Source organism: Ylistrum balloti, unplaced genomic scaffold (assembly GCF_031769215.1).
Source record: "Ylistrum balloti isolate Yb309-2 unplaced genomic scaffold, AGI_CSIRO_Ybal_v1 Utg370460, whole genome shotgun sequence".
NCBI lineage: Eukaryota > Metazoa > Mollusca > Bivalvia > Pectinida > Pectinidae > Ylistrum > Ylistrum balloti.
Window position 1 is genome coordinate 89,975 of NW_026782304.1, and position 26,030 is coordinate 116,004.

The 26,030-nt window shown below is 34.9% G+C and overlaps 1 protein-coding gene across 4 annotated transcripts in view; it reads left to right on the forward strand.

Annotated features, from left to right (window-relative positions):
- The window catches only part of LOC132555214 (deoxynucleoside triphosphate triphosphohydrolase SAMHD1-like), a 50,222-nt gene extending 24,705 nt beyond the window's left edge, over window positions 1–25,517 (forward strand). For 3 of the 4 annotated variants that reach the window (XM_060219570.1, XM_060219568.1, XM_060219572.1), the window contains 13 exons: window positions 3,665–3,737; window positions 3,992–4,152; window positions 4,960–5,075; window positions 6,372–6,442; window positions 7,616–7,771; window positions 11,523–11,570; window positions 14,437–14,601; window positions 16,040–16,131; window positions 16,945–17,001; window positions 18,707–18,902; window positions 19,549–19,635; window positions 19,851–20,093; window positions 23,294–25,517. In XM_060219570.1, coding sequence (XP_060075553.1) covers window positions 3,720–3,737; window positions 3,992–4,152; window positions 4,960–5,075; window positions 6,372–6,442; window positions 7,616–7,771; window positions 11,523–11,570; window positions 14,437–14,601; window positions 16,040–16,131; window positions 16,945–17,001; window positions 18,707–18,902; window positions 19,549–19,635; window positions 19,851–20,093; window positions 23,294–23,425 — 1,542 coding nt within the window. In that variant the 5' untranslated portion in view covers window positions 3,665–3,719 and the 3' untranslated portion in view covers window positions 23,426–25,517. Of the gene's footprint in view, window positions 1–2,602; window positions 2,630–3,664; window positions 3,738–3,991; window positions 4,153–4,959; window positions 5,076–6,371; window positions 6,443–7,615; window positions 7,772–11,522; window positions 11,571–14,436; window positions 14,602–16,039; window positions 16,132–16,944; window positions 17,002–18,706; window positions 18,903–19,548; window positions 19,636–19,850; window positions 20,094–23,293 lie in introns of those variants that run through there. The other variant, XM_060219571.1, reaches the window with a different exon arrangement.
- The last annotated feature ends 513 nt before the right edge of the window (window positions 25,518–26,030 follow it).

Below are 26,030 nucleotides of genomic sequence, written 5' to 3' on the forward strand. Positions count from 1 at the left end.
ATCAGATAATCATTTTACGTTGATTTTTGGAAGAATTTTTCAAAAATCTTGAAAAATGAATTTTTTAAAAAAATTTGTGACCTTTGACCCAACATCGAGCTTTTTTATTCGACATATTTTCTGATAACATGTCTTGACAAAAATTTAGATAAGGAATTCTCTACAAATAATATAATTGCACAAACTCTCCACAATGAATGGTTATTTAGTTACAGCAGTTTTAATGTTTTTAGTTTATGACGTCATGGCGGCCATATTGGATGTTTGACCTATTTGAAAATTTTCCTGTAACACCTTCAGACCTTCATTAAAAACATACTAACTAAACCATCAACCTTTCTTTCACTCATCTCAAGATACAGACTCCACAAAATACGGAAGAATAAAAGAAGAATAAGAAACTTAACAAAAACCATAGGTCTTTTCACCTTTGGGTGAAAAGCTTTAAAAAAAGTAGATGACATATCTCATAGACTACCGGTATACTGATACATGCACTCAAAATATACTTAGTAACATACTGTAAACTCCAATATCTTGGAGGGACCCCATTTTCATGGTTTTACAAAAATGTGTTTTTCATTAGCTGTTGAATTTTTGGAGAAATCTTGCCTGTGAAATCCACTAGTACTGAAAGCCTTGTCACTTTTTATTAGCTCACCTGGCTGAAAGGTTCCTCTGATGAAGCCCAACAAAGTTTTTGAAAAGAAATGACCTTGACCCTTATTCCAGGTTACAGAGGTCAAATATGTTAAAACCTTTATATGACTTCTTTCAAAATACCAGAAGGCCTAGAATCATTATATTTGGCTTGAAGGTTCCTTCGATAAAGCCCAACAAAGTTTGTGAAATGAAATGACCTTGACCCATATTCAAGGTCACAGAGGTCAAATGTGTTTAAACGTTTAAACGACTTCTTCCTAAATACCGAAAGGCCTAGAATCATTATATTTAGCTGGAAGGTTCCTTTGATAAAGCCCAACAAAGTTTGCAAAAAGAAATGACCTTGACCCATATTCCAGGTCACAGATGTCAAATGTGTTAAAACCTTTAAATGACTTCTCCCCAAATACAGGAAGGCCTAGAATCATTATATTAGGCTACTATGTTCCTCTTATGGTGTCCTACAAAGTTTGCTTAAAGAAATGACCTTGACCAATCTTCAAGGTCACAACAGTCAAATATGTTAAAATGTTTAAACAATTTCTTATGAAATATAGAAAAGCCTAGTATTATTTTATTTGGCCAGTATGTTCCTTTTATGAAGTCCAAGAAAGTTTGCAAAAAGAAGTGACCTTGCCCCATAGTCAAGGTCACAGGGGTCAAATGTGTTAAACCTTTAAATGACATTTTCTGATGATCCAAAACATCTAGGATAGTGATATTATTCCAAAATTGGTTCTCAATGATGCCCGGTAATATTTGAGAACAGAAATGATCTTGACCCATATTCAAGGTCACAACAGTCAAATGTGTTTAACCTTTGAATAACTTCTGATTAAGCTAAAGGCTTAGGATCAGAATATTTGTCCAAAAGATTCCCTTAATGGTGCCCACATAGTGTGTGAAAAAATAGCTTGACCCATAATGATATTTAATGTCATTTGGGTTAAATTTGGTAAAATAGTTAATCAACTTCTTCTGATTAACCAAAAACCCATCATATTTGGCCATTAAAAGCTTATATACAAATGACTTATTTTGGACTACTAGGGGACAGAACCCATATGGAGTAATTTGTCATATTGCTTTAAGCATCTACTGTGGAACATATAAACAGATATGATACAGTTGGTAATAAAGATCCAGGTGAGCGATACAGGCCCTCTGGGCCTCTTGTATGTTTATTACTCCATGGACGTAAAATGCATGGATAAAGATCCTTGATTTCAATTAGAATAAAACTACCATGAAGATTTAGGATAATACAGTATATTCTTAGTGTAGAAATGTCTTCATGACTATGAATAAACATCAAAAATGAAAATAAGTCCTCAGATAAAAAAGAGTTATGTTATAACAATGAAATGTTCATGAAAGTTTTTACACTTGAAAAGATCTATAAGGCTTTAACCAATATGTTGTTTATACATAAAACATTAGAAACAAGTTAGTTTGGTGTATCATGAAATTAACTTCAGCATTTAGAAGTCCAAAAATAAGTTTCAACTGTTAATGTCATGGTCTGCTTATTATCACATTTCCCCCCTGACAAAATGAACATGATAATAAGCAGATTTCACTTTACAACAATTCTTGTGGATGCATGAACTCATCATTGCACTAATATGCCAAAAGTGTGATGTGATTTCATAGCTCCAAATGAAGTACATTTACAGTGTCCGGTTATCCAAAATTACCAGCAAAGTTACAGTTTGTGTCAAGTGTAGTGGTACTGGGACATCCTGTGGCTGTCAAGTGTCACCTGGATATAGGGGATCAGATAAAGCCAGTGTTTCAACATTGGTGTTCCAACTGGTCAATACTGTTATAAATCAATGACCAACAATGAGCTCAGTAAACTTCTTACTTAAGTGTTGCTGGCGTGTTAAAGGTCAATACTGAGTGATAGTAGCATCATAATTTATTTTGATAGTATTGCAGATCTGTAGGGAATTGGTATCACATCGTAAGTACACCACTATCAATATCCAACAAGACTTTGAGAAATATAACCAATAATATCTGAACTATTTAAAGTTAATATGTAAAATTAAATTATTCAAAATTGTGCTAGACATAATTCATAATGTATCTGCCTGTGTTAATTTAGTACTGACATCTGCTGTGAACAATTATGTATTGACCAGTGGCCAGAGGTATTCTGTCGTTACTGATCTACTACACATGTTCATGTATTATTTCGTTCCCTGATTATATAAGTCATTACCTGAAGCCTATCTAAGCAGTTTGTATGATGGTCAGTGTAACTTTATCTTGTTGTAAACAGCCGAATCTATTGCCATTTATGTGTGCAAGTTGTTGACAACTCATGTATACTTCAATCCTTGGTTAACTGTTAGCTAATGTGTATTATTACTTCATCAGTTAATTAACATGGCTAGTATAAATACGACCACCTTTCTAACCAGTATGTATCGGTTCCTGAAGGCCAGATAGGAGAGAGGCTAGTCTCCACTGGCGGGAAGCCAGAGCAAGAACATCTCAACTGTAGACCCAACTTATGAAATGTAACAAGTTTCCATTTATATCTACAGAAGATTGATACTGTATTCTAATAAGTATTGTAAATTTTCTTACCAAGTAAGTTAATACCATAGTGGCTTATCTGTCACTTTCCTCTTTTGAAAACAAACCTGGTGATATCAAGACATATACCCTCATACTCCAAAACTGCAGAGGCTGAGGTGAGTCATAAATACTTGACGACAAAACTACATCCGGAGCTAATCTTTAAGAATTCCAGAGGGAAAACTACCCAAAATATTGAATAGTATAATGAAGTATGAAATATAAGCAATAGACTCTTAATTAAGATCTGTTTAGCTTGCTCATTGGATTGGATGTGATGTCCTGATGCATCATAGGAAAGGATCCCCCCTCCCCAATATGGACACTTTGATTATTAGATTTGATTGGGTTTCCAGAAATCAAGTTAGAGAGGAAGAAAGTAAAAGTAAAACAGCTTGATATGATGTTTCAGAGAGGCAGACCGTGAAGAAACATTAAGAACCTTCAAAGAAATCCAGGCGAGTGCAATGACGGAGTATCTGAAGGTGAATATATGTGTGTGTCACAAACTCAATTTTCATTGATGAGTTAAATCCCTTTGTCAGTAATTGTCTTTGATATTTATTTGAGAATCATGACTGCATTATAACCCTGGCTGTTCACATGGTGATAAACCCAGGAAACAAACTTGAGAATGAAAAGAGTTCTCTCATCCATTTCATCAGTCTTGTATATCTGGTTTTATTACGGGAATCATTGCTTCATTACACATCTTTGAATCTGTTTTCTATTTCAACAGATATTTAATGACCCAATACATGGTCATATTGAGTTACATCCCTTGTGTGTCAAGATAATCGACACACCAGAGTTCCAGAGACTACGACATATCAAGCAACTTGGGGCTTGCTACTTTGTTTATCCAGGGGCTGCACACAACAGATTTGAGCACTGCTTAGGGTTTGTATAATATTTGTTGTCAGTTTTTTTTATCCAGTCAGGCAAAGATTTTCCGTTTTTTACTACTGAGTACTGTACAAATCTGATTATTTGAGTTTAAATAATCAGATTTGTACAGTACTCAGTAGTAACTTATTACATTGCGGAGTTCCGCCTATATCTACTTTCTAGTACTATGACGTCACTAACACACCACGTCATTGTAACCAGTGTACTATCTATGACGTCAAATATCAATAACATGTGTAGTTGCTATGCATAGGCAGTATATATAGCCCTGTAGTTTGAATATTTACTCTGTTCTGAGGACGACACACCTAGTGTGTCGAAACATGTAAACCATTAAACTCGACTGAAATCTACCGAAGGCGTTGTCTGGCTGTCTGTTCCTTTTGATTATTGAAACTTGTCAATAAAAACTTTTTGATGTATGATGACATGACAGTCTGTAACATTCAAAGGTTTTGAAAGGCAGTATCCACTAATGTGTCTTGTACAATCTGCTGAATCATGAAGGTAAGGATGTAGGACAGAAAGGATGTCACCATTACTGGTGCAATGACTTTTTAAGAATAAGTATTTTTCAGTTTACCTATGTTCTTCATTTTTAACCAGATTCTCAGATAAAATCTGGTTGATGGTGAAAGTTAAATCTTTTTGTTGACTTACAATAATCATTCAAGTTATATATAATTTGTGTATCCAATGTTCAGTTAAATTGATTAAACTCTATATTGTACATGTGAAAAAATACACCATGGCAACCCTATATTTTTTGTATTGTATTTGTCATGTAATTTTTTCTAGAGTTTGTCACTTAGCAGGAGAACTGGTCCGAGCCATCAACAGCAGACAACCACAATATTGTATCACCAGTACTGACATTCTTTGTGTGGAAATTGCTGGCCTCTGTCATGATCTTGGTAATTACCTGTATATCACTGACTGGGTTATCTATCTCTTTGAACTGTGATTGACCATATTTATGACCTGTTAACTTGTATATCATTAACTGGGTTATTTTCCTCTCTGACCTCTGACTGACTTAAGTAATGACCTGTTCACCTGTATATCACTTGACTGGATTATCTCCCTCTCCATTCCCTGTCATGAAGGGCTGAAATGATATACCATTTTGCATCATATTGTGATACAATATCATATCAATTTGTTTTATTTACCTGTATTCTGATACTCTAAAAGTACATAAATATTAATCAATTTTGATCAATTTCTTAAAATATGGATTTGTATTTTTTTAATCATTTAGCGAAGATATGGTCTACTGTGCAATCACACCCAGAAAGCATTAAAAATTATACAAAGACAAATGTTGGTAGTATTTAATTTTGAAGAGTAGGGTTTCACTAAATCTCATTATACACTTAATAATTATAACTTTTAGCTTGTGAACATTCATGTGTATCGTGTTACATATTGATTTATAAAAGTTATACCACAATATGTTTTGTATTGTGGGTTATTTTCCTGTCCTACCTCTGTTGTGACCTTGGAAATGACCTTAAATTCATCAAGTGGAATATCTCCCTCTTGGCCCTCTCCAATAACCTTTGTAAAGACCTGTAAACCTTTATTATCATAGATTGTGTTGTCTCCCTGTCCTACCTCTGTCATGACCTTGGTAATGACCTTTAAGTCATCAAATGGGATATCTCCCTTTCTGACCTCTCCAATGACCATTGTAAAGACCTGTAAACCTTTATAATCATAGACTGTGCTGTCTCACTGTCCTACCTCTGTTATGACCTTGGTGATGACCTTTTAATCATTGACTGTTAAATTTCAGTTTAATTTCTTATTGAAATAAATTGTTATAGGGTATGTTTCTTGTTAAAAATCTTGGTTAAGTATAGGGATTCAACAATAAATACATACAGACACATGTCATTTGAAGAAGTTGTAGACATTTTTTCTGACTTAACCACAATAAGTGTATACTCTGAACTTAACAGATATTGAGTGACATAATAACTCTTAAATTGTGTAATAACCAAACTATCTTGACATGATCAGCATATGGCTGGGTTTTTCCATTTATGAACGCAAATGAATATTGGTAAAGTAAGACTATCTTTATTCTTAACCCATTGTCAGTATACAAGGGGAGGTGATTAAAATTTCATGACTCCATTCATATTATATTTAAAATGCTCTAATTTATATCTTCTTACTTATGTTTGGTTTTTATATTCTTTAAGGTCATGGACCATTTTCTCACATGTTTGACGGAAAGTTCATCCCACAGGCATTGCCTGAATTGGATTGGGAGGTAAGATATTCTCTTGGGTCTGATATTTTTGTACACTTAACTTAAGATATCATACCTACAAAGAATTGAAATCTAAATTATGTTTGAATTTCATGCTAAAAATTCTTGGGTCCAATGTCGATTAAGACCAATAGTCTTCCCTGGATTATTGGATATCTTTTAATCATGACATCAAATTTATTTCACTCATTCTGACAAAGCAATGTCGGCAACAAGGCTATTCTTGAACACTGAAAACTTAATCATATTGTAATGTCATGCTTTATGTCATATTAGATTTTGTTGTTAAGGTTAACAGGCCATGCTGTATGTCATTAGATTTTGATTGGTCAGGGTTAACAGGCCATGCTGTATGTCATTAGATTTTGATTGGTGAGGGTGAACAGGCCATGCTGTATGTCATTAGATTTTGATTGGTGAGGGTGAACAGGCCATGCTGTATGTCATTAGATTTTGATTGGTGAGGGTGAACAGGCCATGCTGTATGTCATTAGATTTTGATTGGTGAGGGTGAACAGGCCATGCTGTATGTCATTAGATTTTGATTGGTGAGGGTGAACAGGCCATGCTGTATTACTACAGAGAGGAGTTTGAATAGATCATTAAACAATTGTCTTTCTGTTTAGACATATAGAGACACTGCATCATCCATGTGCCACATGCAATTCAGTGTAGTTACTATATGTGAAAGTATGACTATGCTCAGCCTCGGATAGAAAGAGAAAAGTTTTAGTCCAAGTGAGGAAAATGTATTTCCTTTATGCCAACACTCTGTCTATATTATTTTATAGAATTTCTTGCTCATGACATATAATATAATATTAATTTGTAGGTCAGGCTCTGTATTCCTTTCTAGAGGAAAAAAATGGTTATAACGATGACAAATTCAAGATTAAAATACTGTTTGTGCTGCTATTTATAGTAATTTCTGGAATATGCTCAAGTTTTCTTTAATGCATGTGTATTCCATATTTTTGAAATTTAGAATTATAAGCGCAATCAAACCTGACCTGTAACAGTTATGACAAATTTGCTATCAGAAAACCATTTCTCAATAAAATGAAACTTCTTCTGTCATGTGATATCAGGTATGTCAGTGATCCCTTAATACTGGGCAGGTTGTTACAAGCTACTCAAGTTTATTAATTCTTTAATAATATTGATATTCTACAGCATGAACAAGCCTCAGTCGACATGTTTGATCATCTGGTGAAGAAGAATGACCTTGTGTCAGCATTTGAAGAGTATGGCCTCACTGAAAAAGATCGTATTTTCATCAAAGAGCAGATAAAAAGGCCATCAAAAGATCAGCAACAAGAGAGTCACAATGTAAATATTATATTACACTGTTCTCCAAATACATTGAAGTGGGATCCCTGTTTGATGTTAAGTAAGGTAGCCATCAGCTACTGCAAAATGATCCTGCCAGTTCACACGACGATTCACTCTACAAACAAACATTTATATCACTCTTAATTAAAGGAAGGTAAAGCTGATAACATCCTGTCAAAGGATGGGGCCAACATTTGACCCCCACATAGATTTCTATTATTTTTTCACCATATGTAGATACATGAAAATAACCTACAACCGCATAAATAATTAGTTAATATTTAAGGATTGTTTCTTATTTTCTGTAGCTGCATCAAATTGTATTTACATTGGGGTAAGTACATATTGCTTGGTGCTGGGGTAAGTACATATTGCTTGGCGCGCGTTAGGTCGTGGTTGCAAAACCAGGTTGAAAGATTTATCTCAAGGTGCCCGAGCTCAAGTAAGACATGCATATTTACCCCAGTATAACTGGCTACACCAGTTGCTGACTGCTGAGATCATTAGCATAACAGAAGAAAGCGTATTATGTGGAAAGTGCTACAAGTGGTACCTCAAGCAAAGGCCATTGCAGTCTGAATTGTTTGAACCTTCTAGCATGAGCACTCCAGATGACCTGGCGAATGATCCAGATGATGCTTACACCGATTTCATGTCATCCAACCAACTACCACTAATCTCTGTTGAGAAATTATTTTATGATGGCAATTCACATAAAAGATGTGTTATATGTGGAAAAGAGGGCACTGGGCTATGCACTATACCCCAGTGTGCCAGGACAAACTTGATATTTTTCCATTTTCTATGGTGTCCCCCTGATGCTCGTGTTTGCAATGACCATGTCATTGGTGACTTTATGAATTCTTCTTTGCCACAAGATCTGCAAACAAGTTTGGCTCTTCATCTTCAAGAAAGAGCTAATCAGGTTATTAATGACCTTCTTGAACTAAGCCATTTCCTTTTCTGTTGGTACTGCAACCAACACTGGCATAGATGTAGACCATCTCAGAAATGAAGAATTCAAAGCATGGACTGGTTACACACTTGAACAAATGCAAAGCATTTGCTCCTCACACATCAATAGAGGATCATGTTCCTCTACATTCCATGCTTTGTTTCTTTTCTGGGTTAAACTACAGACCAATATTTCATGGTCTCAACTTGGTGTCGTGTTTGGTCTGACAAAAAACAGTATGTGTCTCACACATTTCATAGTATCTTAAAAGCCTTGAGCCAGACCAATGTGCCAAGTTTCCTTGGTCCAAGACACATTACCTGCGAGGACGCTAAGTGCCACAACACTGCCTTTACAAGATGTTTCTATGGGTTACAAAGTAACTGTAATCCTTGATGGTACCTATATTTATGTCCAAAAAAGTGCTGATCACCCCCTTCAAAGATCCTCATACTGTGGGCAAAAGAAGTACAGCAATGTTAAATTCATTAGCATTGTTTTTCCAGATGGTTATGTACTAGACACTATTGGGCCTTATTATGGCAATGAAAATGATGCAAATATCTTGACAAAAATTCTTGGAACAGTTGTCAACCTGACCTTGTAGCTCAGTAAAGATGACAATGTGATTGTTGACCGGGGGTTTAGGGATGTGTTGGAGCTGCTGCGAGGTTCAGGGTTTTCTGTGTACATGCCTTCCTATCTTCTGTCAGGTCGCACAAAGCATGATACACTTACTGCCAAGGAGGACCGCCAGTGTACTTAGTCAAGATGGGTTCTGGAGAGCTGCCATGGTCGACTGAAACAGTGGAAACAGTTCAGAGAACAACTCAGCTCAAACTACTTCCTTAGTGTCATAGAGGAACTTGTTAAAGTAGCTACTGCTTCCTTGAATGCTGTATGTGGACCAATTTATGTGTCCACACCAGAGAGGGACTTGAGGGACCGTCGCCTTGCTGAGCGAATGCAATCCCATTTGGCTCTGCCCAACACCTTGATCTCAAGGGTTGCAGATGAACCTGAACTTTCTAGGTGCAACAAGCCAACTGGGTGCAATTTGATGCCTGTTCGATAGAGTTTCCAGTAGTGGATATGGAGTATTTAGAAATAGTAACCCGAGGGTCATACCAGTTGAAAGTAGCACCCAGATGTATTGCTGTGCATCTGGCTCCTGTTGGAGACTTTGAAGTTTGGATCTATCAGCATGAAAATCTTCTCCGAGGCCAAATCCATTCAACACACAAACCACAGTCAAAATACAATGTTTGGATTGCGTTTGACAGAAATGATCAAGATAACCCTGTCAAAGATTACTGCTGTGTCTGTCCAGCGGGCAAGCGAACCATTGGAATGTGTGCACATGTTGCATGCATTTTATATTTCTTGGGCCATGTTCAGCATCAAGGTCAAACTAACCCAGTCCATGCAACACTCAAGTTCAAACAAGTAATCACTTGAGCAGTTCTGCTATACTAAAACGCAATGTAATGTTCTGCAAACTGCAACTGTTCCATCTCTTATTAGTTTTTTATTAGGTTTTTTAAACAGAATGTTATATAGATTTGATTAGAAAAAGTGCCACAAATTATGGATGAGAACTAACAAAGGCAAAACCTGTCACTATTACTGTACATAATCTATCTTATAAGGTCACTTTATTGACCTTCATCAAAAGATTTGTATAAAGCTGCTAACTAAATCTTCAAATTGTGAAACTTGCACCAAAATGTCTTTATTTTAACAAATTTCATTTGTGTGACCTTGAACAGAGGTGAAGTTCAGTAATGTTAACCAAACTAATACAAATTGACATGAACAACCACCTTGTCACATAGTAAGACCTACAGACTTTTGGTTATTAAGCTATCACTATTAACAAAAATGAAAATAAAAAATCAGTGTTTCTTGGTTTTTTAAGCAAATGTGTAAAATGACAAATTCACCGGTTTTCAATTTTTCCAAGAATCCTCCTTTTGAAAGATATCATCTGTGGCCAACTTAATGGCATTTTATATGAATTTTGGCTGCCTTTTTCAACATAAAAGAAACGTTTCTCCTGAAATAGTGTGATATGTGGTATCAAAATGTTGGTTGGTACAATGTGCACACATTCATGTCATAATTGTATTGGAATTGCCTCATAATAATGTACTAGAAGGAATTACATAACAACTACTTAAACATCCACCAAGTTGTTAGTCAAGGAGCTCCCATTTTATACAAAATCAATTATGAGACTAACTTCTGATACCCATATCTATGGTTATCATATTTTGAAATTCCAAGTGGGGGGACCAATGCTAATATTAAATTCCCATATATGTTTACCTAACCTTTATTTGTTGACAGATATACCATGATACTAAGTATGAAAATCATTATGTTAATGGATGTAACATAACAGTAAATGTGATAATCATTATGTTGATGGATGTAACATCACAGTAAATACCATGATGATGATCACCTATTTCATCATCATCATCATCATCATCATCATCATCATCATCATCATCATCATCATCATCATCATCATCAGTCAATCAATCATTGTAGCCATCAGCGTCATCATCATCATCATCATCATCATCATCATCATCATCATCATCATCATCATCATCATCACCATCATCATCATAATCATCATCATCAATTCAAATATCTTGAAAAACAATGGAATAACTTCTGCTATAGATCTGTAAGTCCTAGAGTCATTTGCTTAGTTTATAAGGTAAACTCTGTGACCCCTCTATGTTTCTATTACATCTTAATATGATCATGGTGATATTACAGGATTGGTCATGTAAGGGACGTGACAGGAGCAAAAGTTTTCTATACGAGGTAAGTATAATTTACATCACAGTTCATCGTTAACCACTAAACTTTTTTTTTTTTTTTTTCAAACTTTTATTTTCATACAAACACAGAACAAATACATTAAAACATTGTTATCAGTGAAGTAGAAAGGAGTATCGGACATCAACATTTGTATAGTGCCTAAAAATACTGTTTTTGATAAGGTGTGGTGAGGGGTAACTTACCTCGTCACCACCTGGTAAGGGGATGTTAAACTGCTGTCTGATTAGGTGGTCTTTTTTTTCTCTTGAATTTCCACTTAAAAATCACTTAATACCATTGAAGTGTTACACCGGTTTTCAAATATTATATCCACTAAAATGCTTCTTAGAAGACATTGTAGAATTTGTCTCAGATTCAGTTTCATCCAGAGCAAGGTTATCTAAAGCTTCCTACTTCACCATTAAACAAGCACTTAATTTGATAAAATGTGTAATACCTTTAACAATGAGTAGAATGAAATGTTTCAGTCATAAATTGTAATTGATATGAAACACAATTTCTTCTAAAGGGAGAAACTCCCTCGACCGTGTACTTTCATATTCCTGAACATCACTAAAAGGAAGTTCAGTATTTAAACTATCTCTAAAGGAAGTTCCAATCTGTTTTCATAATATTCAGTTCAAATAAAAATAAGACCTTAATGAAAAGAAAAAATGTTTATTCTGCACATAATTTTATCCTTTATGAAAAAATAACCCTCTGTTCGGTAGCAAGATGGGAGTTATATAGATGTTTTGGTCTTCATAACGAGTGTCCATCTCAGTAAGTTGGGAGTTATATAGATGTTTTGGTCTTCATAACGAGTGTCCATCTCAGTAAGTTGGGAGTTCTCAACAAGGAGAATGAACCAAAACTTTCGGTCATAGACAGACTTAACATGTTTAACAACGGTGTTCAAAAGTAAATATCAACTAAACAAAATATTGAAAAATATTCAGCAGAAGAAAAATGGTATTGATACAAGTCATGTCATTAACTATTTTCACACTGGTAAATTTTTTTTTTCTTAAATAAATTGAGATTGACCACAGGTTCACTCCATGAGTACGGGTAGCAGTGTGACCTCAACATTCATCACAACAAGCAAACATGTCTGGTAAACTAATTCTTAAAAGTTGTTGATGAATTAGATACCAACCAACAAATCTTTGGCAAAAACTAGGATGGATTAATGGTGACAAACTTTATTGAGAAATGGCAAATTTACAAACTAAAAACGAAGAAAAAGATTAACCTTAGTGTATCAAATTCTTTGGCTTATGAATATCAGGTTATAGTATTTCTAAACTGGACGTACTAACAAAACAAGCCTTGTCATTCTGATGCTAGAAATAACTGACACTGGTAGAAAACCACTAACTATATGTAGCCCTATGACAGAATCATACAAGTAAAACTCAAAACCACCTGGACACAGCAACAACCTTATTGGTACTTCTACCACAGAGATCATGTCTGTCGCTGACTGGTTTGTTGTACATAAACAAAGGTCATCAACTGAACCATTCTCATATAAACGCAGGTTCATTTTTTTTATATATATCTTTTTATTTTTTCAAGCATTTTTAAAAAATTATATTAGAATGTCCTGGAACACACTCGCGCACACATACTTATTCTTTCTCACTCATACAGATCCTCACAACACATCCACACAACCGTCCTCATCTTCATCATCATCATCATCATCATCATCATCAACAAATCATTCAACATCATTTTCATTATGAGCCATCATCCTCATCATAATCATTATTATCACCTTCAGGGGCCAACATCCTCGATGTCACAATCATCCTTAGGAATTTTCATCACCACCATCATTGATAGTGCTCTTTACTCCTACATTTCCACAGTTATTTGGTATTGTCACTCTCATCCTCAAGAAACAAAAACACTATCCTTGTCATTCATAAACTCCCCCAGCTTCACATTCATCCTTATTTACAGTTAATACTGTCATTGTCATCATCTCATCACTAGCAAACATAATCATGTAGTATCCTCATCATATTGAGATAACTATTGACATGTATATACAATAATAGATCCTTACACACACATACACATCCTTTCATACAGAGAGAGAGTAGGAGAGAGAGAGAGGAGGTGGGGGAGAGAGAGAGGGAGAGAGAGAGAGAGGAGGGGAGGAGAGAGAGAGTAGGAGAGAGAGAGAGAGAGGAGGGGGGAGAGAAAGAGAGAGAGGGAGAGGAGGGGGAGAGAGAGAGAGAGAAAGAGTAGGAGGGAGAGAGTAAGAGAGAGAGCGAGAGGGGGAGGGAGGGAGAGAGAGAGAGGAGGGGGGGAAGAGATTTGTTGTGCCGTGTCAACCTCAAAACAGGATGTTGTAGTGTATTTCTAGTTAAGAAACATACAAAAACCCAAGTTCACATTTCTTTCAGGAGTTCAGTGTATGTACTAGTTTGTCCCATTTTTTCCGACTATTGTGAAATTTTACCATATTTTCATTTCCTTTGTCCATGTAAGTATATTTTTTAATGTTGTAGTTATCTATAATGATAGATTTTAAAGCTTGTACTGATAAAGTTTGTTGTAAACACCTTGTTCTGTAGATATATTGTTTTATAACAAGCAATACAAGATTATCAGTTTTGTAATATATATTTTTATTATTTCTAAAGCCAAATATGAAAGTTTCTTTATTGAAAGTAAAAGGAATGAACATAGCATCAAGCAAAAATTCAAAGTTCTGAAAAAAATATTGTACTTCTTTGCACTCCCATAGCAGATGTACCTCACTATATTTCATACTTCCTATGCAATGTTGCAGTTCATTACATTGAAAATTTCTACATCTTTATCACAGTGACTCCTTTCGTTTGACTTTCAGGTTGTAGCTAACAAACGAAATGGTATAGATGTGGATAAGTGGGATTATTTTGCCAGGGACTGTCACAACCTCGGCATCAGTAACAATTTTGATCACTTGAGATTCATCAAGTTTGCGAGAGTTCTGAAAGTTGATGACGAACTTCAGATCTGTTCCAGAGACAAGGTGGGACTTTGACAAGAATTGAATTTTATTTATCATTAAACAGATCAGATCAGGCACAAGTTATTTCAACTTACAATTACATTCCGTAATAATAAGATGAAGCATGTATGTGTGGTTAGTACAGACCAGTCTTAAATACAATCTCTGTCACTCAGCTGACAGGTCTATGTAGCTTGTACACAATGTTAAATATGGTCTCTGTCACTCAGCTGTTAAAGCATGTTTGTTTTGGCTCACATGGTAGAGCCTTGTATTCATAATCATGCTGGAGGCTGGTGTACAATTCCACTAGGAGCACTCAGGAGGAAAGTGTTTTTTTCTCTGTTCTATGTCAAGTTTGGTTCTGTTAAGTACTGTTCCAATATATATTTTATGTATTCATGAAGTTTTTTTAAATAGAATGCTACATAGATTTAATTAGAAAAATTGATTTGCATACAAAGTATTCAAATATTCATATCTTTATTATGAAATTTACAAATTTGACATTCATATATAGTCTGGTTCAAGTTACATTAATGTTTTCTCCTATTGCCTGTAACAATTAATAATGTTACCTATAAGTATTTAGATACATCCTGAAATGGGTCAAGAAATTCCATAACTATATACCGTATATATTTATGTATATTTAAAAACTTCTTCTTTAAAACCATAATACTTTAGTCACTTTGATTATCCTGTAAATGAATTGTCAAATAAAGGACAAAGAGATAATTGTGTAAATGTTTTACAGTAATGAAATTTTTTTATAGAGGTCAGTTATTTGAGAATGAATAAAAACAAATGTTTTAGAGTTGGTCATTAAACAGATTATCAAAGACAGTTACGAAAGCCCTCAATTAAATAGATTTACTTTTATATTCACTTTGTATTAGAAGTTTTATTCTGTTTGTATTAATGTAGTCATCATTCAAGGTTAACAGGTCACACTCTTGACAAATTTTTGGGCAAGACTAGATTTTATTCGAATTACAAAAGTTTGTCTGCAAGATATTACATACTCCTCAACAGATTTAGTCTGCATTCACATCATAGTGGCAGATCAAAATTTTGTTGGTCAAGGTCAACAGGTGAGCAATCACACAATGATATTGGTATGTTTACATGGAGATAGTACTCATACAAAAACTTTCTGATATTCGGAACTTCAGGTAGGTCTTATTGCATGTAATTTAAGCAATGTACATTTGAATTTTTTATATCCTTACCATTTCATCGAGGTAGGCATAATACATGTTACCCATGTTAGTCGGCCCTGTTCTGTCTTATCCTCTTTCAAATCAATGTCATAGCTTCAGAAACTCTTGACACTTTTGGTTCATGTTTACACCAAAGTATAAAAACATCTACAACTGATCATATTCAGGCCAGGAGCATTCATGTCTTGCATATGTGTTCTAATCTTGTGGAAATTTATTTCCTTGTGTTATTTTAGGAAGTCCAGACACTATATGACATGTTCAATACACGTGTTACACTACATAAACGAGCATACCAGCATAGAGTGAATGTCATCATTGAATGCATGTAAGTAAGACTTATCTTGATTTCTCAGTAATGGCAATAATGACTTGTCATGACTTTGTACCAGTCATAGATTCAAGTATAATTTAGAATTTCACTCTTGCTAGCACCTTATCAGCCAATGTTCACCAGAAGGTGGGCTGTCCAAGTTGCTCTTCATCTGTGGTCTGTCATCTGGCATCTATCAATAAACAATCCATGTGATCGCTATTTATTAAGAAGTACTGGAGGGATATTTATCAAACTCGATGTGTTTGTTCCCAATGGTCCCTAGTTGTGCCCATATGATTTTGAGACTGATCAATTAAACATAATGGCTGACCAGAGACACTCTTCAATTTTGACAGTTGAAAGGTGTTATCACTATTTCTTGGAGAGTTTTTGTTAGACCGGTCTTAGATTTCATATGTAGGATCCCCTTGTTATCAGATGTTTATAAGAGGAAAAGGTGAAAGAGGAGAAAAGTGGAGAGAAAATCGTTCTTGCATAGAAAAAAAAAGATCATACCCAGATCCCACTTAGAGCTCTTGTCTTGCAAACTTGAATAAAATCTTCTTTTGTTTGTATTCTGTTGTTAAACTTCTATGTCTTAAGAAGCGTTGAATATTTTTCATACTTGATGTATATGTTCCCCATGGTCTGTAGTTTTGACCTTTTACATCAGTAAAAAAAATGGCTTCCTTTATAACTTATACAATGGGAAAGATTCAATATTGATCTCCATCATATGTCAGGATGTTTAAATGTTTGTTTCATCTTATTGAAGTTTAGAACAATAATTACTGTCATATCTATTTGAAAACAATTTTTTGGCAGGATCACAGAGGCATTCTTGAAGGCTGACAAACTCATCAAATTTCAAGGGACAGGAGGGTAAGTTTTTAGACTGACAAATACTTCACATTTCAAGGGACTGAAGTGTAAACTCTAAGACTGACAAATACTTCACATTTCAAGGGACTGAAGTGTAAGCTCTACGACTGACAAATACTTCACATTTCAAGGGACAGGAGGGTAAGTTCTAAGGCTGACAAATACTTCACATTTCAAGGGACAGGAGGGTAAGTTCTAAGGCTGACAAATACTCACATTTCAAGGGACTGAAGTGTAAGCTCTAAGACTGACAAATACTTCACATTTCAAGGGACTGAAGTGTAAACTCTAAGGCTGACAAATACTTCACATTTCAAGGGACAGGAGGGTAAGTTCTAAGGCTGACAAATACTTCACATTTCAAGGGACAGGAGGGTAAGTTCTAAGGCTGACAAATACTTCACATTTCAAGGGACAGGAGGGTAAGTTCTAAGGCTGACAAATACTTCACATTTCAAGGGACAGGAGGGTAAGTTCTAAGGCTGACAAATACTTCACATTTCAAGGGACAGGAGGGTAAGTTCTAAGGCTGACAAATACTTCACATTTCAAGGGACTGAAGTGTAAGTTCTAAGGCTGACAAATACTTCACATTTCAAGGGACTGAAGTGTAAGTTCTAAGGCTGACAAATACTCACATTTCAAGGGACTGAAGTGTAAGCTCTAAGACTGACAAATACTTCACATTTCAAGGGACTGAAGTGTAAACTCTAAGGCTGACAAATACTTCACATTTCAAGGGACAGGAGGGTAAGTTCTAAGGCTGACAAATACTTCACATTTCAAGGGACAGGAGGGTAAGTTCTAAGGCTGACAAATACTTCACATTTCAAGGGACAGGAGGGTAAGTTCTAAGGCTGACAAATACTTCACATTTCAAGGGACAGGAGGGTAAGTTCTAAGGCTGACAAATACTTCACATTTCAAGGGACTGAAGTGTAAGTTCTAAGGCTGACAAATACTTCACATTTCAAGGGACTGAAGTGTAAGTTCTAAGGCTGACAAATACTTCACATTTCAAGGGACTGAAGTGTAAGTTCTAAGGCTGACAAATACTTCACATTTCAAGGGACTGAAGTGTAAGCTCTAAGACTGACAAATACTTCACATTTCAAGGGACAGGAGGGTAAGTTCTAAGGCTGACAAATACTTCACATTTCAAGGGACAGGAGGGTAAGTTTTTAGACTGACAAATACTTCACATTTCAAGGGACAGGAGGGTAAGTTCTAAGGCTGACAAATACTTCACATTTCAAGGGACAGGAGGGTAAGTTCTAAGGCTGACAAATACTTCACATTTCAAGGGACAGGAGGGTAAGTTTTTAGACTGACAAATACTTCACATTTCAAGGGACAGGAGGGTAAGTTCTAAGGCTGACAAATACTTCACATTTCAAGGGACAGGAGGGTAAGTTCTAAGGCTGACAAATACTTCACATTTCAAGGGACTGAAGTGTAAGTTCTAAGGCTGACAAATACTTCACATTTCAAGGGACTGAAGTGTAAGCTCTAAGGCTCTCAGGGGACAGAAGGGTATGTTCTAAAACTGACAAATACCAGAGTTGTAATGGTAATGTTTAATTCATCGCCATAAATAAGGCTTTGAAATTCATTGAACTCAATTGAAAAAAAGAAGAGAAAAACAAAAATAATAAATTTGTAATATTTGCAAATTTACATTGACGAAAAACATGTTTGATTTCAGGAAAATGTTGACTATGTCTGAGTCCATACATGACATGGAAGCATATTCTAAATTGAATGACTGTGTGTTTGACCGTATCCTGAATTCTAGAGATCCGGGGCTGAAGGAAGCTCGTGACATCCTCAGAAAGATTCTTCAGCGCAAGTTTTACAAATGGGTTGGGCAGACCAAACCCAAAAATAAGGTCTACGAAAAGGTGTGAGAATTCTTCCCATTTGATTTTCGAATTTAAAATCATAGATGTAGGTTCAAAAAAACAAAATGCCTGATCAGGGGCCATCTTGGATTTTGACAATGAAAGTTTGTTAACAGTATTTCTGGAAAAGTACTTTATGGATTTTTTTTTTTTTTTTTTTTAGATTATTATTGCTTTTTCTTAGGAGGAATTTTTAGATTTCACATAATTAAGAGCAAAAGCAGAGAAAAGGAGGGATACTGTTAAAGAACAAATGAAGATCAGATAATGCCTGGTGCTAAGATCCCTCTGGATATATTTGTAGGATATACCATATAAAAGGTTATTTTCACCATCATCAAATTTTTCAAGATTGCATGGCGAATGTCAAACTGGAAAATTTCGATTGAAAAAAGTTACATTATAAATTTTAAAAAAAAAACAGCTAAAATTAGATATTTGCAGATTTTTTTTATGCCAACAGCAAAATTTAGGTATGGTGCAATAAACCTTTCATATAGTACAAGGAATTGAACTCAGGACCTTTCAGCACTCTACATACAAATAATTCAATAGTATTTAGTCTGAAAACACTGAAAATCAAGTATATAATCATCACAATCATTGAAAACATTTCCTGTTTTGTTATCACTTTTACCATTTGTAGTCAGATAATGAGAGGATCAAAGCTGAAATAGTGGCAAATGGAGAGGAAGAAGACAGACAGGCATTGAAAGACAATCTCATTGTGGAGGTGTGTAGCTTTAGTAGCAGGCAAACATTTCTCTATCATATCCAAAAAAAATAACACCATCATTTGTAACATTACCAAAGTCAGTTGTGATTTACCAGCTTATGAACTGTCAATGTTGCATGTATACAATCAACTTATTACACCATTGCATATACATACAATGTTAATGTAATATAGTATTATAACATGTTTGACTTAAGCTTGTTTATTTACAGATTATTAGCATGAATTACGGCATGAAGGACTTAAATCCCATCGACCATGTTAGGTTTTACAACAAGAGTAAGCCTGAAATAGCTATGATGATACGAAAGGAGGAGGTATCCCGTATGACTCCCAGTGAGTTCACAGACCAGAGTGTGTATCTGTTTACAAGGAGGGATGATCCTGAATTCTATCAAAAAGCTCTTGACACTTTCAAAAAATGGTGTGAGGGCAAAAAGTTCTCTCAACCACGGGTAAGGATGTATAATGAAACATTAAGGAGACAGTTGTATGTTGAGTGCTGTATGTTGAGGGGACAGTCATATATAGAGGGGAGCAGACAATGTTTGCTGATAGGACAGTCATATGTGTATTGGATAGTTGTGTATTGAGGGGACAGTGAATGTTGAGGGTTATGTATTAAGGGGATAGTCGTTCATTTAGGGGACAGGAGTATATTGAGGGGACAACAGTTGTACATGAATGGGACAGTTGTTTGATGAGACAGTTGTTTGTTGAGGGGACAGTTGTATATTGCATGGAGTTGTATATTAAGGGGGACATAGTTGTACAGGGTGGGAACAGTATTTGTTGAGTAGTGTATGTAGTGGGGACAGTTGTATGTAGAGGGAGTTGTATATTAAAGGGGATATACTTGTACTGGGTGGGTGGGAACAGTGTATGTTGAGGAGTGAATGTAGTGGGGACAGTTGTAAAGATAGTACAACTGTTGTATAGAGAGTATAACAGTTGTATAGAGAATAAAACAGTTGTATAGAGAGTATAACAGTTGTATAATGGGTACAACAGTTGTATAGTGGGTACAACAGTTGTATAGAGAGTATAACAGTTGTATAGAGAGTACAACAGTTGTATAGAGAGTACAACAGTTGTATAGAGAGTACAACAGTTGTATAGTGGGTACAACAGTTGTATAGAGAGTACAACAGTTGTATAGAGAGTACAGTTGTATAGAGAGTACAACAGTTGTATAGTGGGTACAATAGTTGTATAGAGAGTATAACAGTTGTAAAGAGGTTATAACAGTTGTATAGAGTGTACAACAGTTGTATAGAGAGTACAACAGTTGTATAGAGAGTATTACAGTTGTATAGAGAATAAAACAGTTGTATAGAGAGTACAACAGTTGTATAGTGGGTACAATAGTTGTATAGAGAGTATAACAGTTGTAAAGAGGTTATAACAGTTGTATAGAGTGTACAACAGTTGTATAGAGAGTACAACAGTTGTATAGAGAGTATTACAGTTGTATAGAGAATAAAACAGTTGTATAGAGTGTACAACAGTTGTATAATGGGTACAACAGTTGTATAGAGAGTACAACAGTTGTATAGAGAGTATAACTGTTGTATAGTGAGTATTACAGTTGTATAGAGAGTATAACTGTTGTATAGTGGGTACAACAGTTGTATAGAGAGTACAACAGTTGTATAGAGAGTATAACAGTTGTATAGAGAGTACAACAGTTGTATAGAGAGTACAACAGTTGTATAGAGAGTATTACAGTTGTATAGAGAGTACAACAGTTGTATAGTGGGTACAATAGTTGTATAGAGAGTATAACAGTTGTAAAGAGGTTATAACAGTTGTGTAGAGTGTACAACAGTTGTATAGAGAGTACAACAGTTGTATAGAGAGTATTATAGTTGTATAGAGAGTACAACAGTTGTATAGTGGGTACAATAGTTGTATAGAGAGTATAACAGTTGTAAAGAGGTTATAACAGTTGTGTAGAGTGTACAACAGTTGTATAGAGAGTACAACAGTTGTATAGAGAGTACAACAGTTGTATAGTGGGTACAACAGTTGTATAGAGAGTACAGTTGTATAGAGAGTACAGTTGTATAGAGAGTACAACAGTTGTATAGTGGGTACAATAGTTGTATAGAGAGTACAACAGTTGTAAAGAGGGTATAACTGTTGTATAGTAGGTACAACAGTTGTATAGAGAGTACAACAGTTGTATAGAGAGTATAACAGTTGTATAGAGAATAAAACAGTTGTATAGAGAGTATAACAGTTGTAAAGAGGGTATAACAGTTGTATAGAGAGTATAACTGTTGTATAGTGGGTACAACAGTTGTATAGAGAGTATAACAGTTGTATAGAGAGTACAACAGTTGTATAGAGAGTATTACAGTTGGTATAGAGAGTACAACAGTTGTATAGAGAGTATAACAGTTGTATAGAGAGTATAACAGTTGTATAGAGAGTATAACAGTTGTATAGAGAGTATAACAGTTGTATAGAGAGTACAACAGTTGTATAGTGGGTACAATAGTTGTATAGAGAGTATAACAGTTGTAAAGAGGTTATAACAGTTGTGTAGAGTGTACAACAGTTGTATAGAGAGTACAACAGTTGTATAGTGGGTACAATAGTTGTATAGAGAGTATAACAGTTGTAAAGAGGTTATAACAGTTGTGTAGAGTGTACAATAGTTGTATAGAGTGTACAACAGTTGTATAGAGAGTATAACTGTTGTATAGTGGGTACAACAGTTGTACTTCGAGAGTATAACAGTTGTATAGAGAGTATAACAGTTGTATAAAGAGTACAACAGTTGTACTTCGAGAGTATAACAGTTGTATAGAGTATAACAGTTGTATAGAGAGTATAACGGTTGTACTTTGAGAGTATAACAGTTGTATAGAGAGTATAACGGTTGTACTTTGAGAGTATAACAGTTGTATAGAGAGTATAACAGTTGTATAGAGAGTATTACAGTTGGTATAGAGAGTATAACAGTTGTATAGAGAGTATAACAGTTGTACTTTGAGAGTATAACAGTTGTATAGAGAGTATAACAGTTGTACTTTGAGAGTATAACAGTTGTATAGAGAGTATAACAGTTGTACTTTGAGAGTATAACAGTTGTATAGAGAGTACAACAGTTGTATAGAGAGTACAACAGTTGTATAGAGAGTATTACAGTTGTATAGAGAGTATAACAGTTGTATAGAGAGTATAACAGTTGTACTTTGAGAGTATAACAGTTGTATAGAGAGTATAACAGTTGTACTTTGAGAGTATAACAGTTGTATAGAGAGTACAACAGTTGTATAGAGAGTGTAACAGTTGTATAGAGAGTATAACAGTTGTACAGAGAGTATAACAGTTGTATAGAGAGTATAACAGTTGTACTTCGAGATTTATAGATTTAAGGGGTTATTTGTACTTAGTGGTTAACGTGTTAAATATGATTGCTGATTTTATTTTCTGATAATATGAGGTAGGGTATAGGGGTCATAGTTATGTAATTACAGATCAAGAAAATATATTTATAATTAGATTCAACTTTTAAAGAAAAGATGGTAGGTGCCATGATTCTTGGAGCATCTTTTGTACAGGAACCAGGAACAGTTACTCCAATGCATAAAAACAAATGTTATTATTAATCAGAAATTATACATCTGTGGTTTCTATTCCAAAGGGTGGTAGCTTCACAAGTGTTACGATGACTCCGCACAAGAGGCAAAATCCAGACACAGAGGAAAAGCACATGAGCAAAAGAAAAAGGGAGGATACCAAGAGAGATCTGTGTAATCAATATGGAAACAAATAATGAAGGAATTCTCAGATTCAATCTCCTACTCTCTTGATGGAAAAACATATGATGGAGTCAGAGACATCCTGAAGTATCAAGTCTCCTTCAGGAAATAGATATGATGATTTAGGATTTAATAATTGTTGTCCTTGCAGACTTTCTGTTAAAGATTCATAAATCTATATATCTGTATTTTGGTATTTGTTACTTAAGACCTCATTGTTTGTTCTTCTAAGTACTGTATAAATGTGTTTTTCACAGTACTTGCTACACTTTGAAAGTCAACATGCTAACTTGTGTCTATGCTTCAATATACTATTGCTATGGATAGAAGACCACTCTTCAATTGTTCATGTATTTTCACTATAGCATTTGATACTCACTGGATGTCATCTGTCTCATGTTGTTGTTTTCAATGTATGTAGACTGGCTAATCTTTTGTTTCATTTGATACTCACTGGATGTCATCTGTCTCATGTTGTTGTTTTCAATGTATGTAGACTGGCTAATCTTTTGTTTCGTTTGATACTCACTGGATGTCATCTGTCTCATGTTGTTGTTTTCAATGTATGTAGACTGGCTAATCTTTTGTTTCATTTGATACTCACTGGATGTCATCTGTCTCATGTTGTTGTTTTCAATGTATGTAGACTGGCTAATCTTTTGTTTTGACTTTTATTGCTTCTTGAATGGAAATGTTGTTTTCTTCTCTTTAGGACGTCAAGAAGCATTTGCCTGGATCACCATTTAATATAGAGTGCTAATTCTATTGTATTAAGTTTGAGAAATTCCACCTTTGATTCAGTTACTTAAGTATAAACCAAAACAATTTTAATAGCTGTATCCAAAAGATCTAGTTGAGAAATAATTCTTGATGTGGATGTGCTAAAGGCATTGTGGAATAAAGCTTGTGACTTTTTATAATCACTTGATTAAAACCATGAATGTCCTGGACAATTTCATACTGCCAGTAAGTTGACCATAGTTTGTGTGGTAATATTTAGCCAATCAGAATGTCCTGGACAATTTCATACTGCCAGTAAGTTGACCATAGTTTGTGTGGTAATATTTAGCCAATCAGAATGTCCTGGACAATTTCATACTGCCAGTAAGTTGACCATAGTTTGTGTGGTAATATTTAGCCAATCAGAATGTCCTGGACAATTTCATACTGCCAGTAAGTTGACCATAGTTTGTGTGGTAATATTTAGCCAATCAGAATGTCCTGGACAATTTCATACTGCCAGTAAGTTGACCATAGTTTGTGTGGTAATATTTAGCCAATCAGAATGTCCTGGACAATTTCATACTGCCAGTAAGTTGACCATAGTTTGTGTGGTAATATTTAGCCAATCAGTGTTATTATAAACATATTTTATTTTAACTTTTGATGTTTTATCCATGTTTTCCATTCATTGATTTCTAACTTAGAAAAATTTCCAATGATTTTAACATATTTTACTTTTTAAAAACTTTCTTGACCACATATAAACTGGTCGTTTTAAAAGTACTTAAGTGTTGATGTGTGTATAGTTTCTACAATGTTATTGGTATGCTATATGTTTGTACATGTTTCTGTATGTTTGCTACAGTGTAGCCATGTAATATTTTATATTTACAAATCTGGGAGTGCTTTTAACATGAATTTTATTGATTATACTCAAGTGCCAATCATCTAGCTTGAAATCCATTTTTGTTGATATTCTAATGAATGACCTTCTCAATACCATCATCAAATAGGGCCATTTTATACAGATACCGATAGGTGTTTTATGGTAGAGGTTTAATATGGTATCTATGTGTATGTAACTCAGTAATAGCAAAATTTAAAGGGCTGGAAGTCATCACACCCTTTTATCGTCAAAAATATATGTTATCTGTTAGCATCTGTGATCCATAGGAATTCGAGAATCACATCATATTATCTCATTAGTTGGATAATATTGTATTAGAATGAATTTTCTGTATATTACACAGTTGGAAAATTGTCACATTTAGGTTAGTATTATCCCAATGGTTGTCAATGTACGTTAGCACCTTTCTACCGGTAACTTGGTCTCCTTGTTATGCCTTAAATATATTTTATCTTAATAAAGTTTCTGCTTTCAAACAGACTTTGTTCTTAATTACTTAAATTTCTCTTATGGACAGAAGATGTTTTTGTCAGAGAAGTATTGATAGTTTGTATTTCCCCAACATTTGATATATGTGTATCCTAAAGTAAGTCCCAGGGACCAACAGGTTACTCCCAGCTTATAGTAGGTAGGGTGGATGTATAACCGGACAATTTCCACTTAATGGGTGGGCTTATTGCTAACAACAGATTACTCCCAGCTCATAGTAGGTAGGGTGGATGTATCACAGGACAATTTCTACTTAATGGGTGGGCTTATTGCTACCAACAGATTACTCCCAGCTAATAGTTTGTAGGGTGGATGTATCAGAGGACAATTTCTACTTAATGGGTGGGCTTATTGCTAACAACATATTACTCCCAGCTCATAGTAGGAAGGGTGGATGTATAACAGGAAAATTTCCACTTAATGGGTGGGCTTATTGCTACCAACAGATTACTCCCAGCTCATAGTAGGTAGGGTGGATGTATAAGCCGACAATTTCCACT